The 27,661-nt window shown below is 37.4% G+C and overlaps 3 protein-coding genes across 6 annotated transcripts; 2 read left to right on the forward strand and 1 right to left on the reverse strand.

Annotated features, from left to right (window-relative positions):
• Nucleotides 1-148: 148 nt before the first annotated feature.
• Nucleotides 149-3,707, reverse strand: LOC114168291 (Rho GTPase activating protein with PAK-box/P21-Rho-binding domain-containing protein). Of its 4 annotated transcripts, none has more exons than XM_028053047.2 (6): nucleotides 3,626-3,707; nucleotides 2,805-3,198; nucleotides 1,866-1,986; nucleotides 1,536-1,655; nucleotides 1,179-1,409; nucleotides 149-962 (listed from the first exon to the last, which is right to left on the reverse strand). In XM_028053047.2, the coding sequence occupies exons 2-6, from the start codon at nucleotides 3,188-3,190 to the stop codon at nucleotides 423-425; spliced, it is 1,398 nt and encodes a 465-aa protein (XP_027908848.2). In that variant the 5' UTR covers nucleotides 3,191-3,198; nucleotides 3,626-3,707; the 3' UTR covers nucleotides 149-422. The 4 variants fall into 4 exon arrangements, with proteins under 4 accessions (XP_027908848.2, XP_027908846.2, XP_027908847.2 ...); XM_028053045.2 differs by lacking the exon at nucleotides 3,626-3,707 and adding an exon at nucleotides 3,282-3,573; XM_028053046.2 differs by lacking the exon at nucleotides 3,626-3,707 and adding an exon at nucleotides 3,275-3,573.
• A 7,054-nt stretch (nucleotides 3,708-10,761) lies between these two features.
• On the forward strand, nucleotides 10,762-11,592 carry LOC146881896 (uncharacterized). The gene is made up of 2 exons (XM_085669391.1): nucleotides 10,762-10,978; nucleotides 11,099-11,592. Exons 1-2 carry the CDS (start codon nucleotides 10,762-10,764, stop codon nucleotides 11,590-11,592), a joined length of 711 nt encoding a protein of 236 aa, XP_085525517.1.
• A 6,038-nt stretch (nucleotides 11,593-17,630) lies between these two features.
• LOC114169671 (sec23/sec24 transport family protein) lies at nucleotides 17,631-27,069 on the forward strand. The gene is made up of 14 exons (XM_028054929.2): nucleotides 17,631-18,099; nucleotides 18,204-18,269; nucleotides 19,045-19,098; nucleotides 19,188-19,360; nucleotides 19,479-19,665; nucleotides 19,786-19,931; nucleotides 20,005-20,159; nucleotides 20,609-20,690; nucleotides 20,777-20,892; nucleotides 23,470-23,568; nucleotides 24,992-25,115; nucleotides 25,362-25,639; nucleotides 26,290-26,504; nucleotides 26,587-27,069. The coding sequence occupies exons 1-14, from the start codon at nucleotides 17,769-17,771 to the stop codon at nucleotides 26,796-26,798; spliced, it is 2,238 nt and encodes a 745-aa protein (XP_027910730.1). The 5' UTR covers nucleotides 17,631-17,768; the 3' UTR covers nucleotides 26,799-27,069.
• The last annotated feature ends 592 nt before the right edge of the window (nucleotides 27,070-27,661 follow it).

A 27,661-nucleotide genomic window follows, 5' to 3' on the forward strand; every position in this document is an offset into this window, starting at 1 on the left:
TTTTCATCAAAGTTGATACAGAGGATCCTTTACTATTGGAAAACAAAAAATCAATTTTATACACAATTCTTTTAACAGATTGTTGTGAGAACTGAGTTAGGTATTAATTAGCATACCGTATTTGTACCTTAGTATTAGCGAACTGATAGAACAAGAATCCAGAAGTTCTTATTTATTTCTACATTGCAACATTGACATGTGAATGGCCTGCAGTTCAGGAATAATTATGAGAAGTTGAGAACACAAATGAACACACATAGGAAATGTTATTTCGGTACAATGTCAGTGTGATTCTAGAATCCAACAAGTTAAACAAACAGAGGAAATAAAACTTGAACCACTTCACAAACTTGTACTTCAACCAAACTTCAATTACAATGCACAATGTCAGAATCAAACTACATTTCACAGGGATGATTCTTTCACCGCCAGGCTTCTATTCGCTCTGATCTTGAATCTATGCGGCTCAGATTACTGATACCCTTTTTCTCAGCAGACACTGTTGCATTGATCACAGGTTGTTGCAGACCTCCGGTTTTTTTGGACCCCTTTTTAGCAATGGAATCACTTGATTGTCCACTCTTACTCTTTCCAAGGTTTCCTTTGGTTGGAAACTCACAATGCAGTTCCTCCTCAAAATCCAGATTCTCAGAAGAGCCTATCAAACTGCCACATTCTCCAATAGTTGAATATTTGTTTTGGAGAGATTCAGAGGAACATTCTGATACATTTGTCTCAGAAACAAAGGTTTCTCCAGACTCTTCACTTTCAGTGCCAACATCATCTTGCTGGCAGGACTCCAAAAGACTGTGATCTCCATTCTCATCAGAGGGCTCTAAACAAAACCCAGGAAACGATTCTACCACACAATCCTTTCTCTCTCGCAGTGTCCTTAACACAAGTGTCTTCAGAAAGTTCATCACTTGAACTGCATACATCAATGCAGTCAAAGGGTCTGCCATCTGCAACCAGAAAGATAGAATTCTGTGACTGAAACCTCTACCATAGTAAGATACATCAACTATATCACATTGGCCTCTTTTTACCTATATACATGACCAATATCAAACAGATAGCACAAAAATAGCTTCACTTTGAGAATAAAACTTGATTTGGATTTCCATGATGTCTACTTTCAATGTTGTACATTAGAGAAGAAAAAAATAACAGGAACTCACATGAGTCATGTTTGGTGCAAAAACCATTGCGATGTTGCGTGCATTCATCTTATTCAGACGTTCCTCTTGAACAACATCAGCCATCAGATTAATAGCCCAGTCCAAGAGGGAAGCTTCAGTGTGAGGAAGCTGACTAACCAGTTCTGCACAATCATCTTCGGTCTGGCATTGCATTACATGCTCTGGTGATAAAGAATCCAGAACACCACTAGGCAGTTCCCTAAACCAAGCCTTCAAAAGCACAAGAATTTCAAAATCAAATTATCAATGTAGTACATACACATACACCTCTGATCACACCAAAACAGAAATCATGGTATTTCCAAACATGTACCATGTTTCTCTTTTATATTATACCTTAATCAGTCCAGCTAAACAATGTATATCAACATCTTCTGGGACCAATCCCCTGTTCAATTGATCCCTAACATTCTCTTCTTGAGTATTGTCTGCATTAATTCTGAAAATCCCCTCTGCCTGCAAGGGTAAATTCAATTGTTTAACTGAGAAGGAGCAGACATAGAGTCATTTTGTAAATTGAAGTAATGATTAAATTTGTATAGAGTGGTGGATTACAAAACAGGACTGACATTTTTCTTTTTGGCATATTCTAAATTGTTCTCAGTTGTTTAATTCATTGTGAATTGAAAAGAAAAATCAAAACTGAGAAATGTGTAGGTGATTAACCTGCAACCCTCCGAGAGCATACAAGTGCCTTTGCATTAGTAGAAGTATGGTTGGAACACTGTTCCCTCTCGTGTCATATGATAACTGCATGGATTCTGTTGAAACTCCAAAAACAGTGGCACTGCATGTGAAAATCAAAACAAATACACCAAAATCAAACAACATAATAGTTATTTTCATCATAAATCATGATAGAGACAAGTAACAAACTGAGTTGGCAGAGCTCTCAAATTTTCAGAGCAAACTTTTTATACAGTGTGTCATATAACACGTGCAGGTAACAAGCAGAAATAATCCATCATAAAACATGCAATCCACAAATTAAAATGCTTTTAAGTGATTCAAAAACATTAATAAATAGTGTTGTACCCCTCTTTGAAGGATTCACACATGCAGAACCTTCCAATAGAGGATGAACCTCATCGTAACCACAAATCACTGGATCATAGCCCAAAAATCTTTTAGAGGCAGATTTTCTTAGAGTTTCTTCCTCAGAGGCATTTCCAACACCACCCCAAGTCAGAAACACCAAAATAACTCAATCATGAACAGTAGAAATAGGCCAAAAGAGATCTACTAAGGTATTTTTCTCTAATTTTAACATTCAACTCACGTTATGTAAACATTGCTTAACTGTCAGAATCATATTCTATAATGTTTGACTTAAAATCATATCTCTCCAATTTGAACAATTTACTCACATTCTACAATCATGGACTAGTATATTGCAAGAGATTATTACCATAAATATATGTCACTTCCGAAATAATTTTACTAAAATGGTTTCACTTTTTTCATAAATGCAATACTTTTTGAAAGATAGATGTCAGAAAATTTAAATTTTTTGATCAGACTAAATCTGAAGTAATCATAAGCAGCATGATAACATTATTATGACATAAGATAAATCAAAAAAGGAACAGTGTGGTGAGCACGTACCTAGCACTGGGAGACCTTGTGGAGACTTCTGGTTCGAACTCACGTGGCAAGCCCAAGAAGCCATTGAACCTGTCGAAGGTGACATGCGCAACATGGCGCACGTTAGTAGGCCAACTAATCTCCATGGTGCAGAGGTCACCTCTCCCCTCACTCTTGCAAGCAATCAACGATTTCCTCAAAAGGGTCACAAGAATGGCCAGCAGCGACAGTTCCTGCTGCGTTCTGTCTGTGACCCCGCGCGCCTCACAGTCGGTGACCGTGGCAAACCCTTCCACCACCGCAGACGAGGGTGGCGCCGGTTCTTGCTCGGCGGAGACAACCAGAATGCCGTCAGAGGAAGAAGCGGTTGGCGACGAAGAAGAAGAGAAATGAAGCACCTCGGTCATGACTCACACTGAAATGGAAAAACGAAAAAAAAAAAACTCAATTTTTTTCTTGGAAGATAAAAAAATAGAAGAGAAGAGAGAGACCCTTAACCAGAATTAAAGAAAATTTTCGGTTTTGATGGACAAGTTGTTGTCTTTTTGGTGTTGGATCCAAGAAAAGTGTCCAGAACAATGTGGAACGTGAGTATCATTAACTGGGATTTATCTTTTTTAATGTTGTTTATGTTGAAGTGTGTGTTTTGTTTTGGAAGAAGTTGAAGAAAGATGATGAAGAAGGTGTGAGAAAAGTGGTGGGAAAGAAAAGAATTGAAGAGGGTGAAATTTTACAGCACAACAGTAGTTAAGAGCAATAATAGTGTTTGGTGGAGAGAAGGTGTGTGAGTTGTGTCATTTATCCAACTTCCATTTCACAAGAATCCAAAGCACCAGCCACACCTGTAAAATCTGGTCTGCAATTTCCTTTCCATTGTCAATGCCAGAAACCTCATTATTTGATCATTCAGTCAATAGAGTTGTTAGGTGTGAGGATAACAAATAAGAGAGTTATGTATTTATATGGAAATTATTAGCTGTAAATTCAATTCTAAAAGGCTATATTTTAGTAATTCAAATATTATATATATATAGTGAATTTAACTAATAAATGAAAATTTTCATATTATAATAACTATTTATGTTAAACAGTATTAAAATTGACGATACACAATAATTTATATTTTAGAATAAGGTTAAATGTGTTTTGTCCCTTCATTTTCAGTGAATTTTAAAATTAGTTTATTTTGAAATTTTAAACCAATTTAGTTATTTATCTATTGAAATACGTGAATTTAATCATTTTAATCAAATTTTGTTAGGTTTATTTTATGTTTTGTACGCATTTCAGAATTGTATTTGAGTTGTTTATATTGTTTGACACAATTTTATTTTAATGTTAAGTCAAATACTACTATAAAACATACTTGAAATGTCAAATAAACTTAACAAAATTTGATTAAAAGGACTAAATTCACGTATTTCGACACATAAAAGACTAAATTGGTCTAAAGTTTCGAAATAAATTAATTCCAATATTCACTTAAAGTTAAGGGACCAAAAATATATTTAACATTTTAGTATAATTTAAAATATATATTATATAAATTTTATTTATATAAATCAAATATTAAATAAATTTATTTTATATGAATATAATTTTTTGTATATGTAACAGGAAACAGGTTTTTAACTACAGATTTTTAAAGCAACATAATTTAATTGAAAGATCTATATATTTGATGTTACATTATTTAAACTATCTCTCTATTTTTTATATGATATCATTAATGAAACATTTCAAATTTGTATATATAAGTAAAAGAAAATCATCAAATAGTTTTAATAAAATCTTCAAATAGATAAGTTAAATAAGAATATAATATATTAAAAATAACTAAATAGTTGTCTAAAACTAGTTTTAGACGTCCGTTTTGTAAGAAAAATAACGAAATTGATATTTTTGTTTAATTTGATAAATAAATAAAAATAAATTAATCATCATAAAAATAATATATTTATATAAAAATATTTAATAAATTAGTCATCATGGCTAAAAATCATCATTTTGTTATTTAGACGTGCAAAATCACGTTTAAATTGATAGTTTCGTATTTCAGCAATTTTAAATCATCAATAAGTTAAAATTAAATAATGTGTAATACTTGAATTCTTTCGATGCGTCAAGATACTCATTTGGATAGAACTTAATTCGAAAGAAGTCAAAATGAGCTCATTTAAGGATTACTAATTTCCTTACCATCCGGACTAAAAGGTATTTGGCACAATTTTCTTATTGATAGTTAAATTATTATAAATAATCAATGAGAATAAAAAAAAAACATAGTTCTTCTTAGTTCGCAATAAAATACAATTTCAAGATAATTTTCTCATAAAAAACTTAAATATAAAACTACTTGCATTTTTTAACATTTGAACATCGTAATTCTAACTTAATCATAACACTTAAAGCTATATTTCGATAATGGTTTAATTCTCTTAAAGAATATTAAATTTGAAAGTTTTTGTCTCTAATATTTGACATTTACCATAATCAAATAATCTTATGGTTTGATTCTAATATTTGTTGTGTTTACTTTGGTATATAGTCTTGTCCTTTCTATTTTATCGTGCATTGAAGACATTACATCAACTCATACAAAATTTTGTATACTTTAATTTTTTAAAACACCATGTAGATAAAACATTCAATGTTACTTTTAATAAATAAACACAATACTAAGTTTTCATAAAAGCTACAAATCTCTACTTAAAAGTAAAATATTAATCACTTCAACTCGTTAACTTTAATAAATAACTATGAGGGATACGGGACAAACAAAAAAGTTGTGACATATAAGATAAGTTGTTGCACAGGTTAATACTAAAATATTACGTGTTTATACATTGTCTATTTTATTTAACATGTATAGTATGCCAAAATTTACATACTAAATTATTTACATGTGTTGTTTATTTTGGTTTTTACGACTTTCTTTTTAAAATGAAAAAGTTTATTTTTTTTTTATTTTTTTGATTTTCTAAGAGGGATTAAATCTATGACCTTTTTCTTCTTTCGTTTTTTCTGATCACAAGATCATTTTATCACTCATTTTTTTTTTGTATAGGTAATTGGTTACATTGAACAATTAAGCTCATGGTTTTTTATGTTGAAGGAGACTGCAAGTAAGTTTTGGTACCCAGTTGTATGCACATTGCAAGTTCATTGATTCTATTTTCCTGAGTTATTGATTTTTCTGTTCACTTCTATTCCAATAGATATGTATTTTTGAATGTATGTGTCTAATATGTGTGTGCATATGCTCTTTATAAAGTATAATTTGCTCTCAAGCTTTAATATGATGTTGCATAATTTAAGAGGCAAAAGCCTTATTTTTTGTTGACTTTTTTATTTCATTTCTGCAACAATGTAGATTCATATTCTAATCAAGGTATTTCTTGGTTAAATTTGGCGCAAATCTGTATTTTCTTTTAATTCCATTTATTTTTACATTTGGAGCTTTTAATTTTTTTTTTCATTTACTTGCACTTTTATTTTCTTTTTTCATTGTTGTTCGCATGATTATTACGATTTGGAGCTGCTTGCGTGGAGGGAATTATAGAGAATTTAAAACTTTTCCACTCATTAGGCGAGCTAGAGCTCATTTAGAGAGTCAAAACTCGCTTGGACAACTCGATAAAAGAAGTTCTTAGGGCTTGAGTCACTAAGTGAACTAAATAATCACTAGATAAGTTACTTTAAAATTTTCAAAAGCTTGGATTGGTTTGGGACCGCAATAAGAGGACTAGCTTCATTGGGCTAATTTCAAGTATTTTAGTTCTAGTGGCAAAGTCGTTGTGTGAGTTACCTATTCGTTGGGCAAGTTTACATGCATAGGTCTCATTAAGCGAAAAAGGGAACTTGTTGAGCGAGTCTGAGATGGTTGAGTGATATATGATGAGTGAAAATATGAGGTTTCAACTATGTTTATGATGTTGATTGAATGAAATGTGATTTTAAAAGCTTGAATACAGTGAAACATAACAGGATGATAATTTTGGAATAATGATGAATGTTAAATTGCATAGAGAATGAGAGTTTTGTATTATATAATCATGGTGTTAATTGTGCTATTTTATGTGTGGACTAACTTAGAAAGATGATAATGGTGTTTTCTAGATTTTAGCTTGAGATTTGTGATTGAAAAGTATGGTTAACTTGTATATTATGTAAATGTGGTTAATTCTAATTGTTATGTTATCCAATGTTAGGGTATGTATTGAGTAGGAATCTAGATAGTGAAGTCATTGTAACTCTACTAAACTCACATACTCATGTAGAGAATGGAGTTTAGGTGATAAGAGCTTAAGGAGATTAGGAGATTCATATAGCGGGATTTGGTGTGGGATAATACATTTCTAACTAGGCTATAGTGAACTAACTTTGTCATAAGGGATTTTTAGACTAAGTGGAAGCCATACTGGATGTTACACTGTTTTGCAAGGTTACATGATAGGTGCATGACTTCATGGACAATGTATTTATGTAGACGAATTGTTATTATATTATATGTTTATGAGTATTTTAAATTTTATGTGTTGATAGATGTGTGAGCCTATAAAATTTCACTTACTCTTACTTTTTGGTTGTGGTGGTTTCATGATCGTATATTATAGGTTAGGAGAGATAATGCATATAAGAGATATTAGCAATAGTAATACTCTTAAGAATTATTGTGAGTAACTGTAACTTAAGTATTGTGATTTATGGATATTTTATATATATCAAAATCTTAAATTATAATTTAAAATGAAAAAATACAAATACATATTGTAAACCCCATTTTCCAGTTTATAAATCTTTGGGCCTGGCCTTTTCGTAGGACCAAGGCCAGCCCTACTGTAGGACCCCAATACCCCTTTCAGCTCACTCAGTATGCTCTTGTCTCCTTTTTCAGAAAACAATTTCCTTTCCTCTCTTGTCTTCTGTTAGGAGCTCTGTTAGGGCACGATCTTCATCCACCTTCGAGCTAACGAAACCCATCTAGTACCTTCTGGTAAGTTGAACTTCAGAGTTCATTGGTCTATTCCCTCCTCATTTCGTTGTTTGAGCATGTTGATTGGGTAGGGTTCCAAGTATTTACCTCGTTTTGTCCTGGTTTTCACTTTTCAGCTCACTCCTCGAGTTCCTGGAGCTGTAGTACCCCTTAATTAAGATCTGTTTGCTTTTGGTGCTCAAAACATAGGTAAGGGAAGCTAGGTTTTGAATCTTTAAGAGCTATTTCTGCATTATCTTTGGTCTGTACCATGATTTTCTGCTTGATTGATGTTTTGGATAGTATGAACTGGTTGTTTTGAGCAACACGCTGTCTCGCTCAAGCGAGAGTGACTCGCCCAAGCGAGTTCTCGAAGAAAACTTGGTATCCTCTGCTTGCGTTCTCGTCCAGGCGAGGGATTTCGATTTTGGGCGAAGTGTGATCTCGCTCAGGTGACGGAGTCTCGCCCAGGCGAGAGCTCGTAGAGTGCCTCTGTTGCAGATCTCGCCCAGGCGACTTCGCCTAGCTTAAGCGAGACAGTTGTGTAGCTTAAGCGAAGGCATTTAGCCTAGGCAAGAAAGGGGCCATGTTTGGGTCTATTTCCTTTGGTTATTTGTGGGTTGGCTGTATGACTTGAAAATGCATGAATTCCTGATATATATATATATATATATATATATATATATATATATATATATATATATATACACATATATGCCCTGGAATTGGTATGTTTGGTATGAGTAATGGCATGGACTTGTACATGATGGTTGGGTGAAATGAGAATTGAATGTATGAGATGAAAGTGGTGGTTGTGGCATGAGAGACATGAAAATTGTATGTGATAGGCGTAAGTCCATGAGTCTCGTGGGGAGACTTCGTGGTGGCGTGTAGTGTATATATTAAGATATGAATTCAAGTAAGGATCGCATCCCGAAACTCTAAAGGGTCAGTGAGTCTCAGGTAGAGCAAACTGACCCAAGTGGTGAGAGTGGCAGGAGGCCTTAGTCTTTGGCAGGATAATGGCCTTAGATGCTTGAAGGTTAACCTTGTGCGTGGTAGGGTGAAACCCATTAGCAATGGCTCTACAGAGCAGTAGAAGCCACCACGAGTGCAAGCGTCCAGAATTCGATCTTAGTATATGTATCCGGATAATTGAGTCATAGTGTCCTGTGTGTTTGCTATAATTTGATTCTTTGTGCCTACTGTGATGCATGATTGAACTGTTTAAATACTTGTCTGCTATACCCTGATAAAATCTATATTGCACTAGCTTATCCTTGCATTTTTGTTTATGTTCCTGTTACGTTTTCTCTTTTGCGATGATCATCCTTGGTGGGAGCAGATGGAGAAAATTCTGGGAGTATGCCTGGTGGGAGTAGTAGCGCAACTTAGGGGATCTGTTTGTGTGCCTCTCAGGAGCATTCTATGGCCCTAGTGCCTTTGTAACTCCTAGCTCTAGGAGCTTTTCTTTTGCATAACTATGAACCTTGTTGTTTCTGTTTTGGCTATTACATGGTTGTATGCCTAGAACCCCTTTCAAGTACTCTTTTGGATGACTGTAAAAGTGAATTCCATGTTTATGGTTTTTCATCAGTTTGCTTTGCTCTTTATTATTATGATCATGTGATATATTATTAAGTAGATTATTCTATTTAAATGGGATGTCACATTTTTATGGTATCAGAGCCTTCGTTCCTAAGTGTCTGTGGGCTATGTGTTTGCTTAGCTTTCGTTGTGTCTTTCTTTTCGTGTTTAGATGAGTTTCCAGTCTAACCAAGTTCTGACGATTCTTTCTATGTGTCCAGTGTTACCCCCGCGTATCGCTCCTCCTCCAGCCCCTCAAGGCGATGGGCAAGACCTTGCTAGGGCGATCAAGGCAATGGCTGCTGCTTTGACCCAGCAAAGCAATGCCATGTTGCAGCAGCACGAGGCGGTGATGCAGCGCCAAGAAGCCTCTCTTGAGCAACAGAACTTTGTGATGCAGCAGATAGAGCTGCTAAGCAGGCTGCTGAGGACGCTTAGAGGCAGCACATGGATGCTCTCCGCCAGTTAGGGGAGAATGCTGTTGGTGCTCAGATATATGGTCCTCATCCCCAACCTCCACCCCCTGAATGGAGTTTGGAAGACTTCTTGAAGCACCACCCCGCCAAGTTTGATGGTAAGACGAGTCTCGACCAGGCGGACCAATGGATGAAGGATATGGAGCGCATCTTTGATGCCAAGAGGTGCCCCGATGAGAGCAGGCTTGCTTTCACGATCTACATGCTCATTGGAGAGGCTTAGCATTGGTGGGCCAATATGAGGTTGGTAATGGAAGAGAAACATAAGGATATCACGTGGGAAGCCTTCAAGAGGAGGTTTCTTTCATAATACTTCCCTGACAACGTGAGATACGCAAAAGAGGTGGAGTTCTTCCAGCTGACATAGGGGAACAAGTCAGTGGCTGAGTACGCCGAGAGGTTCAAACATCTGGGGCGTTTCTACACCATGCCGCTCGATGAGGAGTGGCGTTGCAGAAAGTTTGAGAATGGTCTCAGAGGAGACATTCGCTTGATGGTGGCCCCGCTGTCCATCAAGGACTTTGCGGCCTTGGTGGAAAAGGCCAGGGTCATGAAGCGAATGAAGGTGGAGGTGGAAGCCCATCATCAGCCACAACAGAGAGTTAGTGGACCATCTGGGTCCAGGCCGAGAGTTGAAGAGAAGAATAAGCCATATGCTAGGCCTCATCCACAGCCACAGGGGTCTAGAGGTCTTTCTTCCTCGCCCAGCAGAATTCAGTGCCATCATTGCGGAGGGCCGCATGTGAAGAGTTTCTGCCCGCAGCTATCCGGGTTTCGTAGGTGCAACCATTGTGGCAAGGAGGGCCACTTTGGTATAGATTGTCCCATTTTGAGGAGGGCAGTGGCACGACCTTCATCACAGACTCCGAGCCAGATTTCTGGTCAGACTCAGTAGAGGAAGGGAGGCAGCAGGCCTCAAGCTACATGCAGGGTTTTTGCGATGATTGGGTCAGAGGCAGCAGGTGCATGTAACCTCGTCGTTGGTTGTTGTGTGATTTCTGGCAAAGCTTGTTGTGTTCTTTTTGATTCTGGAGCGACACACTCGTTTGTGTCAGAGTCTTGTGTGCGGGAGTTGGGTCTGCCGGTGTGTGAGCTACCGTTTGACCTTGTGGTATCTACCCCAACATCTGGGTTGGTTAGGACTTCTTCTGTGTGTGGTAGATGTCCAGTTGAGGTAGAGGGACGCATATACAAAGTCAATCTCATATGCCTCCCTCTGCAAGGGCTATATGTGATCTTGGGAATGGATTGACTCTCTGCCAATCATGTTCTCATAGACTGTCGGGAGAAGAAGTTGTTGTTCTCCAACTCAGAGGAGCCTGAGTTGTTGTCTTCTAATGGGGTTATGAAGGAAATTCAGAACGGTGCACAGTGTTATATGATCGTTGCCAGGATAGAGGTTGAGAAAGAGGAGAGGATCACCGTGATATCAGTGGTCAGGGAATTTGAGGATGTATTCCCCGAAGAGGTACCCGATTTGCCCCCGAGGAGAGAAGTTGACTTCTCCATAGACTTGGTACCGGGAGCTGGCCCTGTGTCGATAGCTCCTTACCGCATGGCCCCAGTAGAGTTGGTGGAGTTAAAGAAGCAGATAGAAGGACTGCTCGAGAAACAGTTTATACGACTGAGTGCTTCGCCGTGTGGAGCGCCCGTCTTATTGGTAAAGAAGAAGGATGGCGGCTCGAGGTTGTGTGTGGATTATAGGCAGCTGAACAAGCTGACTATCAAAAACAAATACCCCTTGCCAAGAATAGATGATTTGATGGATTAGCTACATGAGGCGTCGATGTTCTCCAAGATTGATCTCCGGTTAGGTTATTATCAGATTTTGGTAAAGGCAGAAGATGTTGAGAAGACTGCTTTCAAATCCAGATACGGGCATTACGAGTATGTTGTCATGCCATTCGGTGTTACTAATGCCCCGGCCTTGTTCATGGACTACATGAACTAGATCTTCCGTCTGTTTCTAGATAAGTTTGTCGTGGTCTTTATAGACGACATTCTCATTTACTCCAAGACGCAGGAGGAACATGCCGAACATCTGAGGATAGTGCTTGGTATCTCGAGGGAGAAACAACTGTTTGCCAAGTTGTCAAAGTGTGACTTTTGGATGAGAGAGGTGCAGTTCTTGAGGCATGTGATATCATCTCAGGGTATAGTTGTGGATCCAGCTAAGGTGGAGGTTGTGATACAGTGGGAATGTCCCAAGCCAGTGACGAAGATTCGAAGCTTCGTGGGTTTAGCTGGCTACTACAGGAGGTTTATAGAGGGGTTCTCCAAGATAGTGGTACCCCTGACACAACTGACTAGGAAGGACCAACCGTTTGCATGGATTGATAGGTGTGAGGAGAGCTTCAGAGAGCTTAAGCAGAGGTTGACGAGTGCTCCGGTGTAGGTGATCTCGGATGTGAGTAAACCCTTTAAGGTTTACTATGATGCCTCTCATCAGGGCCTGGGGTGTGTCTTGATGCAAGAGAGGAAGGTGGTGGCTTATGCTTCAAGGCAGCTGAAGGTTCATGAGAAGAACTATCCTACTCATGATCTCGAGTTAGCAGCGGTGGTTTTTGCTTTGAAAATCTGGAGGCACTACTTGTATGGTGCACAGTTCCGTGTGTTTAGTGACCACAAGAGTTTGAAGTACCTTTTTTGATAAAAAAGAGCTAAATATAAGGCAGAGGCGGTGGATAGAGTTTTTTAAGGACTACGACTTCGAGCTTCTCTACCACCCAGGGAAGGCGAATGTGGTGGCAAACACACTGAGTAGGAAGACAGTGCATGTGGCACACTTGATGATAAAAGAGATGGAGTTGTTTGAAACCTTCAGAGACATGAAGCTACAGTTTGAGCTAGAGCCGAAATTCATTAGGTGTAGCACCTTGGTCATATCTAGTGACTTCCTGAGCTTGATTAAGGAGAAGCAAGCAGAGGTTTGCAAAAGGTGAAAGAGTTACTTGGATCGGATCAGGCCAAGGAGTTTGCCTTGGGTAGTGATGGTGTGTTGAGGTTTAAAGCGAAGGTCTGTGTACCAGAGGATGTTGAGTTGAGGAGATTGGTCCTTGAGGAAGGACATAAGAGTCGTTTTAGTCTGCACCCTGGCATGACTAAAATGTACCAAGACCTCAAGGAAAACTTTTGGTGGCAAGGCATGAAAAAGGAAGTTGCACAGTTCGTATCGGCCTGTTTGACTTGTCAAAAGGCTAAGGTGGAGCATCAGAAACCTGGTGGAACGCTTCAGCCCTTGGATATTCCGATGTGGAAGTGGGATAGCATAGCTATGGATTTTGTTACCCACTTGCCTCGCACCGTGAGAGGGCATGATGCTATATGGGTGGTGGTGGATCGGCTAACGAAGAGTGCTCACTTTTTGGCAGTGAATCTCAGAATGTCTATGGCCAAGTTGGCCCAACTCTACATCCGAGAGATAGTGGGACTTCATGGAGTACCCAGTAGCATAGTGTCTGACAGAGACCCCCGGTTCACTTCAAGGTTCTGGCAGACGCTGCAGGAGGCTATGGGTAGTAGGCTAAGGATGAGTTTTGCTTATCATCCTCAGACGGATGGCCAGTCAGAAAGGGTGATTCAATCCTTGGAGGACATGTTTAGGACATGTATCTTGGACCACCTTGGCGGTTGGGATAAGGTGTTACCGCTGGTGGAGTTTACCTACAACAATAGTTACCAGGCGAGTATAGGGATGGCGCCTTATGAGGCTTTATATGGGAGGAGGTGTAGGACTCCCTTATGTTGGTACCAGGATGTCGAGTCGGTTTTAGTAGGACCTGAGTTGTTGCAACAAACCACAGAGAAGGTGCAGTTGGTGAGGGATAGGTTGCAAGCATATCAGAGTCGGCAGAAAGCATATGCAGACCGAATGAGGAGGCCCCTAAAGTTTGAGGCTGGGGAGCATGTGTTCTTCAGGGTGACTCGAACCACTGGTGTGGGGAGGGCTATCCGCTCAAGGAAGTTGTCTCCTAAGTTCTTGGGTCCGTATCAGATCTTTAGGAGGATAGGGCCCGTGGCTTATGAGATTGCATTGTCACCCCAGTTGACTAATCTACACCCAGTCTTCCATGTCTCACAACTACGAAAGTATGTTTTTGACTCGTCACATGTGTTGGAGGTGGAGGATGTGCAAGTCAGGGAGGATCTCCGGGTAGTGGTACAGCTCGTGGCCATAGAGGATCGCCAAGTTAAGGAGCGCAAGGGAAAAGCCACTAGCCTTGTGAAAGTCATCTGGGACCGGAGGACAGGTGACTCTACCTGGGAGCTAGAGGAAGATATGAGGAGTTCCTATCCACATCTTTTCTGGTAAGTCTAATTTTTCGAGGACGAAAAATTTTTGTTGTTGGGGAGATATTGTAAACCCCATTTTCCAGTTTATAATTCTTTGGGCCTGACCTTGTCATAGGCCCAAGGCCAGCCCTACTATAGGACCCCAATACCCCTTTCAGCTCACTTAGTATGCTCTTGTCTCCTTTTTCAGAAAACAGTTTCCTCTCCTCTCTTGTCTTTTGTTAGGAGCTCTGCTAGGGCACGATCTTCATCCACCTTCGAGCTAACGAAACCCATCTAGTACCTTCTGGTAAGTTGAACTTCAGAGTTCTTTGGTCTATTCCCTCCTCATTTCGTTGTTTGAGCATATTGGTTGGGTAGGGTTCTAAGTATTTACCTCGTTTTGTCCTGGTTTTCACTTTTCAGCTCACTCCTCGAGTTCTTGGAGCTGTAGTACCCCTTAGTTAAGATCTGTTTGCTTTTGGTGCTCAAAATAAAGGTAAGGGAAGCTAGGTTTTGAATCTTTAAGAGCTATTTCTGCATTATCTTTGGTATGTGCCATGATTTTCTGCTTGATTGATGTTTTGGATAGTATGAGCTGGCTTGTTTGTGTTCTGGTATGTTGCTATTGAATTTGAGTCCCTGCTGCATGCACGTAACAGTGGCGAGTACTGTTATTCTTGCCCAAGCGAGCTCGTCTCGCCTAGGCGAGAATAGTTGAGACTCGCCCAGGTTCTTTTCGAGCAGCTCGCCCAGGCGGAGTGCTCTTGTTTTGAGCGACACGTTGTCTCGCTCAGGCGAGAGTGACTTGCCCAAGCGAGTTCTCGAAGAAAACTTGGTATCCTCTGCTTGCGTTCTCGTCCAGGCGAGGGATTTCGATTTTGGGCGAAGTGTGATCTCACTCAGGTGACGGAGTCTTGCCTAGGCGAGAGCTCGCAGAGTGCCTCTGTTGTAGATCTCGCCCAGACGACTTCGCCTAGCTTAAGCGAGACAATTGTGTAGCTTAAGCGAAGACATTTAGCCTAGGTGAGAAAGGGGCCAGGTTTGGGTCTATTTCCTTTGGTTATCTGTGGGTTGGCTGTATGACTTGAAAATGCATGAATTCCTGATATATATATATATATATATATATATATATATATATATATATATATATATGCCCTGGAATTGGTATGTTTGGTATGAGTAATGGCATGGACTTGTACATGATGGTTGGGTGAAATGAGAATTGAATGTATGAGATGAAAGTGGTGGTTGTGGCATGAGAGACATGAAAATTGTATGTGATAGGCGTAAGTCCATGAGTCTCGTGGGGAGACTTCGTGGTGGCGTGTAGTGTATATATTAAGATATGAATTCAAGTAAGGATCGCATCCCGAAACTCTAAAGGGTCAGTGAGTCTCAGGTAGAGCAAACTGACCCAAGTGGTGAGAGTGGCGGGAGGCCTTAGTCTTTGGCAGGATAATGGCCTTAGATGCTTGAAGGTTAACCTTGTGCGCGGTAGGGTGAAACCCATTGGCAATGGCTCTGCAGAGCAGTAGAGGCTACCACGAGTGCAAGCGTCCAGTGAATCCGATCTTAGTATATGTATCCGGATAATTAAGTCATAGTGTCCTGTGTGTTTGCTATAATTTGATTCTCTGTGCCTACTGTGATGCATGATTGAACTGTTTAAATACTTGTCTGCTATACCCTGATAAAATCTATATTGCACTAGCTTACCCTTGCATTTCTGTTTATGTTCCTGTTACGTTTTCTCTTTTGCGATGATCACCCTTGTGGGAGCAGATGGAGGAAATTCCGGGAGTAGGCCTGGTGGGAGCAGTAGCGCAGCTTAGGGGATCTGTTTGTGTGCCTCTTAGGAGCATTCTATGGCCCTAGTGCCTTTGTAACTCCTAGCTCTAGGAGCTTTTCTTTTGCATAACTATGAACCTTGTTGTTTCTGTTTTGGCTATTACATGGTTGTATGCCTAAAACCCCTTTCAAGTACTCTTTTGGATGACTGTAAAAGTGAGTTCCCTGTCTATGGTTTTTCATCAGTTTGCTTTGCTCTTTATTATTATGATGATGTGATATATTATTCTATTTAAATGGGATGTCACACATATTATTATAGGTTAAATTATTAATTTGGTCCCAATTTTCGTAAGGAAATATGAATTTGGTCCCTTAATTTTTAAAAGTGTTATCCAAGTCCCTAATTTTGATATTTTGTATCAATTAAACCCCTTCCGTTTAAATGGAAGAAACGGCGTTAACAGCACAGTGACGTGGATATATTCATATATTATACTGAAACGTGTCATAGATTGATAAGAGAATTGATTGAAAGAGAAAATGAAACAGCAGGGTGTGACTTGAGAGACTACATTAGTTTTGTGAACGAAGATGAATGAATGCTTTGTTTAGAATCAACTAAAAAACAAAATATTTCTTAGGTTGTCTATTTCGAATTTGCAGTCACCAAATGTTGTGAGCCCCAATCAGGATAATCCCCAAATCTGATTCTCGAGGGTTTCGAAGAATCCTAAATCCCCAATTTCTTTAACCTTTCATCTCTCGCGTGGGTTTCAAACCCTTCTTCTTCATTAAGCACGACCAAATCACGATGAAGAAGACTGAACCCTTTCTTGAAGTTGCGTTCTCATCGACGATGGGTTGCTTCGCGGTGGTCTGTTTGGTCTGGTTTTTTGCAGGTACCGTGGTGGTTGTTGCAGTGGTGCGATTGACATCGGTTTTTGTCGTGGTGGCCTGCTGTTCTGTTTCGAACGGAGGTGGAGGATTCTCGCGATGTAGATGTGTTCGCATTGGTTTCGCGTCTTCTCCGAGAAATGTTGTTTGCATTTGGGTTTTGATTTCCCCCAACATTGCATGTGAAAGATGAACATTGCACAAACGAAAGTTTTTACTCCACACACAGAACTTGGGAGGGATGAACATCAACAATAGAGTATTTACATATGACAGATGACACGTTTCTATTAAAAATTTTACATCGTTTTCAAATGTATGTAAATATAAATGACATAATATATCCACGTCATTGGGTTATTAACGTCGTTTCTCTCATTTAAATGGAAGGGGTTTAATTGATACGAAATATCAAATATTGAGACCAAATGAATAATTTAACCTATATTATATTATATTATATACTTATTAGTTTGTTTACGTTTAATACTTAATCCATACTATTTTAATTAGTAAAATAATTTATGGTGTTACTCATAAAATTAAATATTATGTTTAAGACTGCACTATAATTACGTAAAAATGTAAACAGAAGAAAAATGAAATTTATTTTGGATTTAAAAGATTAATTATAAAGTAAAACTAAAACCATTAAAAATATGAATGCATTATTAAGCTTCTCTCACAATGATTACTAAAATATGTTTAACAAATGAATGATCTTATTTAAATATAATTTTTTAACTTAATTTAGTATTGTATATACATTTAGGGAATTATTATTCACTGTTTTTTTCATATTTATTCTGCATTTTATAAATTTAAGTAGTTTAGTGTTAAAATTCAAAGCACACCTGAGAAAAATAGAAGAGCAAACCAAAATCGTGAGACAAGTGCGGGAACGAGTCTAACTCGGTCTCCACACACTGATCTCAGAACACAACAGAACGCAAACAGGGTCGCGGCGAGGAAGAAAGAAGAAACATGGCGGTGCGGGCCACAGTGTCGCGTTTCCCGATGGATACGGACGCGCGCGAGGCCTCCGGCCTTCTCTGGGGAGTCACCGTCACGCCTTTCGCCGCCGCCGACGAGAACAATCGCGCTCCGTCGTACGGTTCCGGAGGAGACCTTTTGCCGCGCTGCGAGAATTGCTGGGCCTACTTCAACACCTACTGCGAGCTCGAGCAGTGGGCCTGGTCCTGCTCCCTCTGCGGCAACCTCAACGGCCTCTCCTCTGACGCCATCGACCGCTACTCTCGCCCTCAGTCATCCGCCGAGATGATGTCCTCCTTCGTAGATCTCGAATTGCCTACGCGTAATTATCGAATTTACCTATCGATTTTGTTTCCTCGCTGTTGAATTGGATTGCTCTTGTGCATTGTTTTCAGATTTGAATGTTTTGAATTGGAATTGTTGCAGAGGAATCGGCAGAGGAAGCGGCAATGCAGGCGTGTCCGGTATATGTTGCTGCTGTTGACTTGTCCTGTAAGGCTTCTCATATCTCATTGCTTATTGATGTGCTAATTGTGATAATTGGAACTTGATTTTGACAATTGGATGGTTCGGTGAGGTAATTGATTAGGAGTTCGTGGTATGCTGCTGATTGTGAGTTTTTGCGTTGGGTTCTCTGATTAGGACCTGGTTCCTGCCTAATAATTTTGTGTGTGAGAGAGCAGTGTGGCATTTTATTTATAATTCTGTGGGCTATGTTGCTTATGGCGATCATAACTTTTATATGTCTAGTTTCCATATGGTTTTAATATTATCAAATTTCCCCTTATTTAAGACTTGAGACCGTCGGTAATTTTTTTTTTCTGTATTAATTTTATCTTAACAGACTGGGGAATGAGACGCAGATTCGAAACACAGAATTTTGTGTCTGGATATGGGTGAATGATTATTACATTATGTGGCCATATTTTTTAAGTTGTACTGGCCATGATTGCTACATGATAGACTGATATAGGATTCGGAACTGTTATGAAGGCTGTGTTAATACCTTTGGTTTTGATACTTTTTCTCCTATTAAGTCATTTTACCCATTTCTGCCTATTTGTGGTCCTTTTGAATCTGTATAGAAGGATGCAATGATTAAGGTGAAGATAGATGTGCCTGGTTTGCATGTTTGTTATTCTACTCTGTCATTTGTTTCCTTCATTAGTCTTCTTCAAAACGTCATTGATTTCCTAAATATACAGATGTGTCTTCCTTATCATTGTCATTTTTGTGATCGAGAAAAATGTTTTTGGTTGTACTGCAGCTTCTGAGGAGTTTCTAGAACTTACCAAAAGTGCACTGCTGGCTGCTCTGGAAGGTATTATATTGACCTAACTATTTATTTCCTGCACAAGGGCGATATTTTGGATGTTGCTCTTATTTTTTTCGTTTTGAGTTCTATTTCAGCTCTTGCTCCTGGTTCACTTTTTGGGCTTGCTACCTTCAGCCATAAACTAGGATTGTATGATGTTCAAGGTCCAATACCTGTTGTGAAAAATGTTTTCATCCCTCCTGATGCAGAGGAAACCTTGCCTATTGAGCTGGAAGATGTCATGCCTTTGTTACAGTTTCTGGCTCCTGTATGTTCATCATAAGCATTGTTTTTAATATTTCAGAAATGAGTTTTCATGTTGAAGAACAGAGTTCACAGTATATGGAAAAATGTGTCATATCTAAATTCTGTATTTTTAATGGAAGGTGGACACTTGTAAGGACCGCATTGCATCTGCACTCGAAACACTTAGACCAACAACTTCATGGGAGAGAACCACGGCAGCAGGTCAAGGACTGGATGGTGTTCTGATAGGTGGACGTGGTTTTGGGATGGCAATGGAGGCTCTCTGCAATTACCTTGGATCTGAATATGGGAATACTTTTGCTTTAGGTTTGAATGGACAAATACAAAACTTGCCCTTTATGACTTTTGTTAGTGTGATTCTTTTGATGGTTAATCTTCTATATTTAAAAAACTTTAAGAAGATATTGTTTCTGCTGAGAACTGCAGCTAGAGTCTTTGCCTTCTTGTCTGGTCCCCCTGATTATGGAGCTGGACAATTGGACACAAGACGATATGGTGAGCAATATGCAAGCAAAGGAGAGGATGCTGATCGTGCTTTACTCCCAGAGCAGACACCCTTCTATAAAGATCTGGTATTTAACTTGTGTTATTGTTACTCCTGTCTCCCATTTTTTAGAAATAGAAGAATTGACATATGTATTACAGGCTGCTGTTGCTGTTCAAGCAGGTGTATGTGTTGACATATTTGCTGTAACAAATGAGTACACTGATTTGGCATCCCTAAAGTTTCTGAGTATTGAAAGTGGGGGTTCCTTATTTTTGTACACAAGTACTGAGGATTCAACATTGCCACAGGACATGTAAGTCTTGTGTGTTTACATAATATGCCAAGACGCGCTTCACCAGTAAATATAGATCAGTAAGAGATAGTTGTTCGGTATTTGCTGATTGGTTGTGTGACTGCGTCTCAATACAATCTCAACTTGAGTTGGTATTATGTACCACTTTTCTCCTTAATCTCATCAGATTTAAATTAGCCACATATGTTTTATGTTAACCATATCAAAGTAATGCTTATTATTTTGTTTAGCTTCTTATTACTTAAACTAATCAATTGCAATAGAATTTACCACATATTGTTTTATTAATCACTTAATTTAAGTGATAAGCATTAAATATAATTTGGTAACTGAATCCAAATGTAGTTGAAATTACAAGTGTTAGCAATAGCACCTTACCTATCAATATTTGTGTACACACTTTCACATATATCAGAATGGGTGACTATGGTGATCTGTCCTTTTTGCAGGTATCGAATGCTTAGTCGACCATATGCTTTTGGTTGTGTCCTGCGACTAAGAACCTCAACTGAATTTAAACCTGGCAATTCTGTATGTGTTGTTTGGAATGGATTTTTAATTCACAATTTTGCATGTACTTATTGTAGTATATAGAATAATTTGTTATTTTATTGCAGTATGGTCACTTCTTTCCAGATCCACAGTATGAAAATGTTCAACACATCATATGCTGTGATTCTTATGCTACATATGCTTACGACTTTGTATTTGAGAACAACATTGGATTTTCAAGGTATAAACTGCTACTGTTTACAACCAGGGCTTTCAAGCTTTAATGCTTATACATTTTTAATGTGTTTATTTAAGTGAAGTGAATTAAGATGCAAGTGTCATGTTAAGCCTTATACTTGTATTATTTAGATTTGATACTTTTTATCATGACATATCCCTTCTACTTCATTACTTACTCCACCAATTGCCATGTCTGTCATTTGTCGTCTTGTTTATTGTAAACATGGAAACTCTTCATTCTTTGTGCATAAGCTTTAACTCCAGTTTTTGGTGTCTTTTTTGGTGATTGGAGTTCTGGAGAAGTAATTTATAACATATCAAATACAATCTTATCTAGGCAGTTGAAATCATCTTTATATTAATCCATGCTGCTTTTGCCAGACAATTGTGATTTTCATTCCTTGTGATCTAAATTCCTAGGGTATCTTGTTGGCAAATGCTTAATTAATTGTCTGCTGCCTGCTTTAATTCTTCATGTGTTGAAGTGCTGAACTTGAATTACATAGTTCTTACTGGTGGAAAATAAATTGCTCTTCGTACTCTATCAAACAGAAATATTAATATTATCTCTATTAGAATATGCAAAAAATATTCAAAACTAACATAGGTTATCTTCTATACTTAGTTTCCTTTTTTAATTACTATATTTCCTTATCATAATTTACTCCATTAATTAGTTCCGATTAGAAATAAGGATTAGTAGTTCAGGGTTTATGAATATATCAAACATATCAACACTATATAATACATTGAAATTAATATCATTTATTATTTCATTCTGTTTCATCTCTCTGTCTGCCTCTTCTCCTAAATGGTAAAATCCCATAAGTCCACTATGACACACCTTGCCACTACTTCATTGCCAAGCTTCCTAAAATTTGGATTTGTGCTTTAATTTCCTAATTCATGCTTCAAATTAATCATCTCGTGTTGAATCAACCTTTTGTCATCTTTTTATGTTTCTCTCCCTTCTGCTATATATATTTCTTCTGAAGAATTGAGCCTTCTTCTGGCTGAGGTTCTTTCTTCCAATCTCCTCTTTCTCCATCTTAGCTTTTGTTGTGCAGCTTTTACCGACATGTTTGTAATACTTTTTGACTTATAAGGTGAAATTTGTACTTATATACTATAATTTGATCATATCTCTAGTCAGTATGTGATCTCCAATGCACTCGTCATGCCGGATTGGACATATCGAGCAAGATACTAGATATTTGTGAGTTGTCTGATGGAGGGTGACATAATATAATCAATAAATATTACTAGAATATACTTCGATACCATCTTAGAAAGTGGATTTCAGCCTCATTCAACCTTGTAAAATTAATTTGTAATGTGAGATTTATACTCACTTATATATTAAAATTTAACATTATTTCTAATTGACGTGATGTGATATCTCAACAAACCTGTGACTTCCTTGACTCAATTTTGCAAATTGGCTCAAATCATGCTATGCAACATAGTGACATCAGTTTCACCGCACAACTTTCCTAAATATGAGCCTCGCCTGTGGCTTTCTCATAGAACTCAGCTTGGTTTCTCAGCTTTACTGAAAGTCGATTTGGTCTCTTGACTTTGCTAGAGACATCAACTTGCCTCTGCTTTCCATGAGATATACTCTTGGCCGCTTATATCTCAGAGAATCTTTTTGATCCCTTTATTCCACTGACTCAACTCTAAATTATATGTTTGATTTTTCATATTACCATAACTTAGATTATCATATAGGATTAATGTCTCTAGTACTTTAGGTTTTAAAACGGCTACACATTGTAATACATCTCACTTGATACCAATTCAGAATTTCATTATATTTTATCTTTTCCTCTCTCTACACCTAGTCTCCCATAATTCCAACAATCAGAATGACAAAATTAAATTGTTAATAAGGTTATATGATGCAAGGATATGGTACATGTATTGAATGCAATGATATGCTCTTTTTGAAAATAACATGATACAATTCGTGATAAATGTACATTTAAATTGTATAAAAATTCTTAAAACATAATAATATATAATTGCAATTGTGCGGATTCAAATTAAAATCACATTTGTTAGGCATTTTCAAAATAAAAAAAATTATAAATTATTATCATCCTAAAGTATTAGTGTTTCATAGATTGGATACTTCATCCTAAACATGACACAAATTGAAGTACCACTGTGCAAAGAGATTTACTTTAGTTTTCTCTTAAACAAAGAAATCCTAGAGTATGACAGGCATGCAAAAGGCAGAAGGAGGAAAAGACTAAACCTCCAGATATTTGGCCTAGGACTACGGTGAATTCCTCAAATATCTAAATAAGCTTTTCTCTACATACCAAAGGAACTCTTCATCTTTGATTACGGGGTTTAGTTTAGACAGTATAAATATATATTGTTGTTAGTTTGAGTATGAATGCAAAACATAATTTTTGAAATTAAAGAGTAGCGGAATTAATTTTTATATTATATAACATAGCTTCTATAACTTGATATTATTTCTTTCACAAGGTAGCTGTGCCTTTTGTTCGATACATTTCCTGTTCTGATAATCTGATTATGGTTTACTGCTACTTCTTCGTTTTGGCAGAACTAAAGCAGATGTTCCTACAATTCAGATTGCATTTCAGTACTCAGTTGTAGTTCCTCCTCAGGAACTTTCTAATTCAGGAGGGGTTTCTACAAATAGGTATGGTAATAAGCAGAACATTACATTGATTGTACTCATGTTCTTCTGTTGTTGATGTATGTATGGATGTTTTGAATATTTTCTATGGCAGGTGAAGTCCAATTCATTCGTTTAAACAGGTTGATTATATTTTATTTAGTTTTATCTATTTTTCATGAATGGGCACACACAAAGTATGTCTCTTCCAAATTTGATAGCTTGTTCTTTGACCCTGGCTTTTCTTGTGCCACTGGAGTTTCTGTTTATTATCTGATTTCAAATTCCAAGACTATATCCATGCTGGTTTCTAAAATATTCCAAGACAATTAGTGCATGGAACATGTGTCCTGATGTCTAGCATCTCTAATAGCGGAACAGAAATTATTGATGGAGTTTTGTACCACTTTTTTCTGTCATCTAGTATAAGTGGCATTATCTGTTGGTTTTACCAGTCACGAAACATTTTTCATTATTTCTTGGTTTTATTGAGAATACATCCTCACTTTAGTCTCCAAAATTGTAATTTGTAACTTTTAAGCATCAGTTGCTTTGGTAGTTATTTTACAAAATTCTCAATTTATTCACTAATTTTACAAATGATATTCTCTTTAAATCTTTTGGTGCAAAACTAGTGGAAAAGCATTACACAATGAATGATATTTTTGACAAAGCTAGGGACTAAAGTAAATATTTTGTGAAGTTAGGGACTTGTGTGATTGATGCTTACAATTTCAGACTAGGATGGGAGTTTGCTTGTTTTGTTTAATGTGAACAAAATTATAATTTATCAATAAAAAGGTGAACGTGAGCATGTGTATGATGGTTTTCACATCCTCTTTGAGAAAAGCAAGTTTGAACCAATGCGTCAGCTCATTTCAAACACACCTCTTCAATGGAGTGTCCCTGTGCCAGACACGTATCAAACATATTGACACATGTACAACACTCATACAATATGTCAATATGTGATATCTTTAAATGAATTATATTTAAGTGAATTATATTTCTTTCCTTCTGCCTGGTACTCTGCTTAGGACTTGCTCCATAGTGATCTTTATCATTATGTGATATCTCTAGAGGTTGCATTGGTGCATAAGGAAATTTATAACTGGAGTAAAGAGTATCAGTGTTTCGGTCTTAAAATTACTGTTGTTAATCTGATAACTTTATGTGATCATGAAGTAACTTCTAATGCTCAATTTTGCAATAGTTACACTTGTTCTGCATTTTAAAAATATGGTTTGGGTTTGTTTTGTTCTGTAACAACTGCTTTTTGGAATAGTTTGTATTTCACTGTTGGAACTTCTAATGGATATAATCCTGAGTCCCTTGTTTTCTCGATGATTTTACTTAAAATTATTATTTCCTTCTAATATCCAAAAATTACTTAATTATGGAATGAAGGATTTTGGGGCTTAGTTTGTTGTGCTGACTATTGATACAGAACCAAGCATTCCCTTCAGCGTCGGCTAAGGATCCGAACATTGCAATTTGGTGTTGCTCAGAACATTCATGAACTTTATGATAGCTGTGATCCTGAAGTTGTTCTATCTCTGCTGGTTCACAAGGTGAATTATGAAATCAACCTATAACTTTGCCATTTGGATTGATGTTTGTTTTCAATCCCATTCTTCAAACTTAATTCTATATGCGGTATGCTTGCTCACTTTTTTTTTTTGGTTTTTTAGTTTTTTAAATCTTCCTACTGTTGTTACGAAAGGACCACAATAATATTAATGTCTTACCTTTGACCCTTTTTTTTTAATCTATTGTGTTTCTTCAACTTTTTTTTATTAGTATACTCTACTCTGCAGGTTATATTAGCCTCTTTGGAGGAAGGAGTTAGGGAGGGTAGAATTTTGCTTCAAGAATGGCTAGTGATCCTCACAGCTCAGTACAACGATGCATATAAGCTTATTCAGTATAGCAATGGAAGTTCCTTAAGATCTCAGATTGATGTTGCATTGTCTCAATGTCCTCAATTGCAGCCCCTACCACGCCTAATTTTTGCTCTCCTTCGGAATCCTCTTCTCCGCTTCCATGAAGAAGGGGTTCATCCTGACTATCGCATATATCTTCAATGCCTTTTCAGGTAATTACACCTCATGTTTATTTGTGCTATTTGTACTTTGCATAACCATGCCATCGGTGTCCTGTCAAAGGAATTAAACAGAATAAAGTAAAGCTTTATGAATTATTTTTGACCGGGTAAAGCTTAATGAATTTGAAGCCAAGATTTTTTCCATAAATAATGGGCAATATATTTTAGAATTGCTAACATTGTCCGAGCCTTAGCATTAAAAGTAATGTAGTAGCATTTAATAAAGAAAAATAATATGGCAAATCTTTTAGTCCGGTTACATTTTGTTACAAGAAAGCACATAGGACTTCGAATCATATTCAACATGGATTTTAGAAGCAAGCGAATGTATAAACAAAAGTTATATCTGGTTGTTTTCCCTGTTTGTAACGTATCATGCCCAATAAATCAACAGGTGTAGAATCTGTTTCCTAGGTTAAGCTATGAACTTAGGATGGGCGAAATTAGAATACTTTTCACAAAAAACTGACCGTGCAACACTTAGTACCTTCAATGAAGGATAAGGCAATGAGAATTGGGAGGTTAGTTGGGTAAGTGATTAATAAACATTTCAAGCTTCAACAACGTGGTCTGTATTGTATTTCTAGCTTTGAATTTATATTTTCAAGAATTGATTGTGTTCATTTTCATTTGTTTTGCAGCATGTTGGAACCCAGTTCTCTTCATCGTGCTGTGTATCCTGTGTTGACATCATATGCTACACCGGATAAACAAGCATATCCTCGTCATTCATTAAGTCGCGCCGCCCTGATTACCAGCGGCAGTCCGATATTTTTCCTTGATGCATTCACAATTCTTATTGTGTTTTACTCTTCGACTGCAGACAGGACAATTCCTTTTCCTCCACCCCATGATTGTAAGTCTTCTTTTTGTATCTTCTGATTGCATTAAGTATACCGTTTTTCTGCTTAAATTGTATGCAAAAAATACCCTGTCAGGTTTGTTAAGGACTACAATCAACAAATTGAAGCAAGATAGATGCATCACTCCCAAACTCCTTTTTATTCGAGGAGGGCAGGACGATGCGTCAATTTTTGAGAACTTTCTGATCGAAGAGCAGGATGTTGATGGAAGTGGTCTAACCAGTGTAATGGGTTTTGTTTCTTTCCTAGAAGATGTTACACAAAAAGTTTTGGAGTTCGTGAAATAGGGAATCCCTTTGGAGTTCACTTTCTACCTATAGATACAGGAGTTATATACATTGTAGGGGCTTCCATTTTGTAAGGATGGGTTCTAGTTCGTTAAGAACCAACCATGGAATCAAGTAGGTGGTTGGTTATCCTTGTTGTTATCATTTATACCCTTTTTTGAAGTGCTAGTTAATGTACATTATAATACTATCTTTTCATTTGTAACACCCTTTCTTCTTTGTGTATGGAGTTAACGCTGATTCAGCAAAAAAATAAAGTAGAGTTAGCGCTGATGTTAGTCTTTATTGGCACTAACTGATTTTCTAGATTTAAGTAAGTAAATTAATTGATTATATTAATGACCTAACGTGTTGGAATTTGGATGACAAAGTTATGTGTCGAGAATTCAATCTCTGCGAGTCGTTCTTTCAGACTAGTTCGCAGACAAATTGATTGTCTTTTGCAACTTATATTCGAGGTGACAATTTATTTGTGCATAATTATTCAGTAATTTTGTTTGTTTTTTAATGTTACACGATTTTGATAATCACCAGCACAAATGTCTAGCAAATAAACTAATAGGATATTCTAGTACGTCTTTATTTCGAAACCCTTCCTTTTTCGCTACTTTATACTAACTTTTAATTTATGTAAGAAATATATTTTTGATTGTTTGAAAAATATTACTGCATGAGAGGGGATGTTATAACAGTTTTCATTCTTGTTTGGTAGAATAGTTGATCTCAAACATGATTTTTGAATTTCAGATAAGGTAATAGCAATAGTGAAGTAGACGTTATGAAATTTGTAACCCTGTATTGTTATGGATTAAATATAAATATACATATTTTTAATGATCTTTCTCAATTATGTATCTATTTTT

Source organism: Vigna unguiculata, chromosome 11, assembly GCF_037176805.1.
Source record: "Vigna unguiculata cultivar grain cowpea cultivar isolate G323 ecotype 2 chromosome 11, ASM3717680v1, whole genome shotgun sequence".
In the NCBI taxonomy this organism is placed as follows: Eukaryota; Viridiplantae; Streptophyta; class Magnoliopsida; order Fabales; family Fabaceae; genus Vigna; species Vigna unguiculata.

Coding starts and splice junctions, on each gene's coding strand:
- LOC114169671 (XM_028054929.2), top strand. CDS start 17,769: ATGGCGGTGCGGGCCACAGTGTCGCGTTTCCCGATGGATACGGACGCG. Junction 20,160..20,608: donor TCAACATTGCCACAGGACAT/GTAAGTCTTGTG, acceptor TCCTTTTTGCAG/GTATCGAATGCTTAGTCGAC. Junction 25,116..25,361: donor TATCTCTGCTGGTTCACAAG/GTGAATTATGAA, acceptor TCTACTCTGCAG/GTTATATTAGCCTCTTTGGA.
- LOC114168291 (XM_028053047.2), bottom strand. CDS start 3,190: ATGACCGAGGTGCTTCATTTCTCTTCTTCTTCGTCGCCAACCGCTTCT. Junction 1,410..1,535: donor GTTTAGCTGGACTGATTAAG/GTATAATATAAA, acceptor GTGCTTTTGAAG/GCTTGGTTTAGGGAACTGCC. Junction 963..1,178: donor TTGCACCAAACATGACTCAT/GTGAGTTCCTGT, acceptor TTCTGGTTGCAG/ATGGCAGACCCTTTGACTGC.
- LOC146881896 (XM_085669391.1), top strand. CDS start 10,762: ATGATTGGGTCAGAGGCAGCAGGTGCATGTAACCTCGTCGTTGGTTGT. Junction 10,979..11,098: donor TAGGACTTCTTCTGTGTGTG/GTAGATGTCCAG, acceptor ATGTTCTCATAG/ACTGTCGGGAGAAGAAGTTG.